At 38.2% G+C, this 3,100-nt stretch overlaps 1 protein-coding gene across 1 annotated transcript; it reads right to left on the bottom strand.

Annotated features, from left to right (window-relative positions):
• Nucleotides 1-1,638: 1,638 nt before the first annotated feature.
• LOC116903046 (taste receptor type 2 member 116) lies at nt 1,639-2,613 on the bottom strand. Its single transcript, XM_032905347.1, has one exon. It carries the CDS (start codon nt 2,611-2,613, stop codon nt 1,639-1,641), a length of 975 nt encoding a protein of 324 aa, XP_032761238.1.
• Between the last annotated feature and the right edge of the window lie 487 nt (nt 2,614-3,100).

Genomic DNA, 3,100 nt, shown 5'->3' with positions numbered 1-3,100 from the left:
CCCATCTTCTTCCAGCTTTTCCCTAATTCAACCACTGGGCTCTCTGACTTCTATCCACTGGTGGGGTGTAAGTATCTGCATCTGGGCTCCCTGGCTTCTATCCACTGGTGGGGTGTAAGTATCTGCATCTGACTCAGTCAGCTATTTTGTGGGCCTCTACAAGGGCTGCTATGCGAGCCTCCTGTCTGTAAGCACACCACAGCATCAGTAATAGTGTCAGGCGTTGGAAGTTCCCTTTGAGCTGGATCCCAACCTGGGCCTGTCACTGAAGCTCTTTTCTCTCAGGCCCTTCTCAGTTGTTGTCGCTGAAATTCTTTCAGACAGTAATAGTTCTGGGTCAGAGTTCTTGACTATGGGATGGCAGCCCCATTCCTCCACTCAATATCTTGTCTTTCTACTAGAGGTGGATTCTAAAAGTTCCCTCTCCCCACTGTGGGGGCATTTCATCTAAGGTCCCTCCTTCTGAGTCCTGAAAGTCTCACCTCCCAGGACTCTGGTACATTCTAGAAAGTCCCCCTTCCTACCAACTCCCAAGATTGCCTGTTTCCATTGACTCTTCTGGCCAAGCCCTGAGTACCAGCAGAATGAATTTATCTTTTTTAACCTCTCATTTGTGTCCTTACAGCATGGAACCATATAAAAAATACACATTGATTTCCTGTTGGTTAGTTACAACTTATTGTAGATTTTTGTTCCTATGACAAACTGGTTGTTATCCAACCTAGTAAAATGCAGATACATGATGTCAAAAAATGTTTTTAAAACTTGGAAGTTGAATCTTACATTTTAAATGACGAATGTCATGTTATTTCCCATAATCTAAATGGTTTATGTAATTTCTCATATAGTATTTAAGCTTCTCACATAAATATATTTTAAGTATATGTCCTAATTTGCTCTCTACTGTTGTGACAAACATTATGGCTATAAAAGCAAGTTGGAGAGGGAAGCGCCTATTTCAACTCATAATTCAGTCAACCTTAAGAGCAAGTCAAGGGAAGAAACTCAAGATGAGAGTCTGGACGGAGAAACTGGTGAAAAGGCCATGAAGGAATGCTGATTGTTGACTTGCTTTTCATGGATTGTTCAGACTGCTCTATTATACAAGCCTGAGCAAACATCCCAGAGGTAGCACTATCAAAAGTGAGTTGTACCTAACAAAATCAATCATAAATCAAAAAAATTTGTATAGACTTGCTCACTGCCCAATTAGATAGACATGTTTTCTCAACTGAAATTTCTTCTTTTAAAATGAACCACGCCAAAAAACAAAACAAAACAAAACAAAACAAAACAAAACCCACCTACCAATACAGTATATAAACTTTTCTGCTTTAAGGAATATGTGTGAATATATATTCTGTATTTAGATTACTAATTCTGGTATTTTTAAAAAGAACTAAACTGTCATAAAATTAATGTTTGTTATAATAATTTGTTACATTAATATAATCTGCATGTACACAATTTTGAATCTAGATATTAACAAACACATTTTACATGTTATACAAAAACCTGAAGAAGCTTAGAGAGCTCTTATCTTGTAAGTAGAAACCACTTTTATAAACCACCATCTTGTATGTACTTCAGAACTATACAAATTTGCAAATACAACAATTTCTGGTAATCCTTTTTCCTCTAAGGCATGCAAGATGATCCACATGAATGAACCTCAGGTCTCTGCACTCTACGGTGTTCATCCTTGTGCCTGCACCTCAGCCACTGGAGTGCAGAGAGAGAAGCCTTTCTGAGTTTAGCATTGCCCAGGATCAGGACCCAGGAGTGCAGTGAGGGAAACGCAATTTTTGCAGCCTGTGTAATTGAAAGCAAAAGCATTCTCTCCAAAAGAAGAGAAGTCCAAACCTTGACAACAAGAGACAGAAAGAAAACGAAATACAGGAGGATGGAGGCAATCAGTGTCTGCAAGACTCTGATGTGGGCCTTGGCGCTAGCATCTCTACATCCTTGGGCACCGTGGTGCATCTTCCTCTGATGTTTCCACAGGGAGAAGAATAGCAGGAGGAAGGTGACCAGAGACACAGCAAAAGGTATGAACCCAAACACGGTGTTGGCAAATGGAAACAGTATAGAAATCTGTGTGTTCTTCAAATTCAACCTGTTTGACATATTTACCTTGTATTCAGTAATTAAAATGGTTTTAGATGCATTAATAACTATAATATTTAAGCCCAAGAGAAGCAAAAACATTATCCATGTCCCTGTCATTACTTTTTTAACTCTGACCTTTAAATAAAAGAAAACAATGTTGGAAAAATTTGCTATCTTGAGGAAACAAAAGACACTGAAACTTGTAGCAAGCCAGAGACTAATCTGGTTCAATGTTGTCCACATACTATATACGATGACATCTATTCCTTCAGTCATCCATTGTCCTGGGTAGAACATAGATAGCCACCAACTCACTAATACTAACCACAGCAGCACAATTCTAGAAATGGCCAGGGCGGTAAGGATCTGATCCACTGAAGAGATTTTTCTTCTCTTGACCAAGTCCATGATGTTCACCAGTACTATGATTCCATTGCCAAAGTTGCCAATTATAACTTCCACACTCAGAATGACTGTAAATGTGATGTATAGGACACCATTCATGTTGCTTGGATGATTCAATTTCTATTGTCACATTAAGATTCATTAACACATGCTGCTAAAATGCACATATTCAATAAACAAAACTCCATATCCTGTTCCTTTAAACAACGTACAGGTCTAATACCAAACAAGCCACTAGCTTTGCTAACGATTTCTTTCTTTCCATCATAAAAGTCTTGTATTTACCTAGAGAGAAGAACTGACCTCCACCTAGATGTGGTTTGCATTACACACAACAGTCTAGGGACATTGCAAATTTTGATGAAGGAAATGTTGATCCTTTGTGCTGAGAAGCAAATGTAGATGTATTTATTTGCATCATTTATAGGTTTGTTCATTTTCTTCTTGTATGCAAATGTTAATAGGTATTAGGTGAATTACATAAAGTGTCCATTCATTATATAAGACAACAAAAATCTGAATTTGTACCGAGCAATTCCTTAGTACCATAAGACTTTTGAAACTTTTGAATTAGCTAGGTTCCAGC

Source organism: Rattus rattus, chromosome 6 (assembly GCF_011064425.1).
Source record: "Rattus rattus isolate New Zealand chromosome 6, Rrattus_CSIRO_v1, whole genome shotgun sequence".
Classification (NCBI taxonomy): domain Eukaryota; kingdom Metazoa; phylum Chordata; class Mammalia; order Rodentia; family Muridae; genus Rattus; species Rattus rattus.
This window is presented reverse-complemented; position numbering and strand designations above follow the sequence as displayed.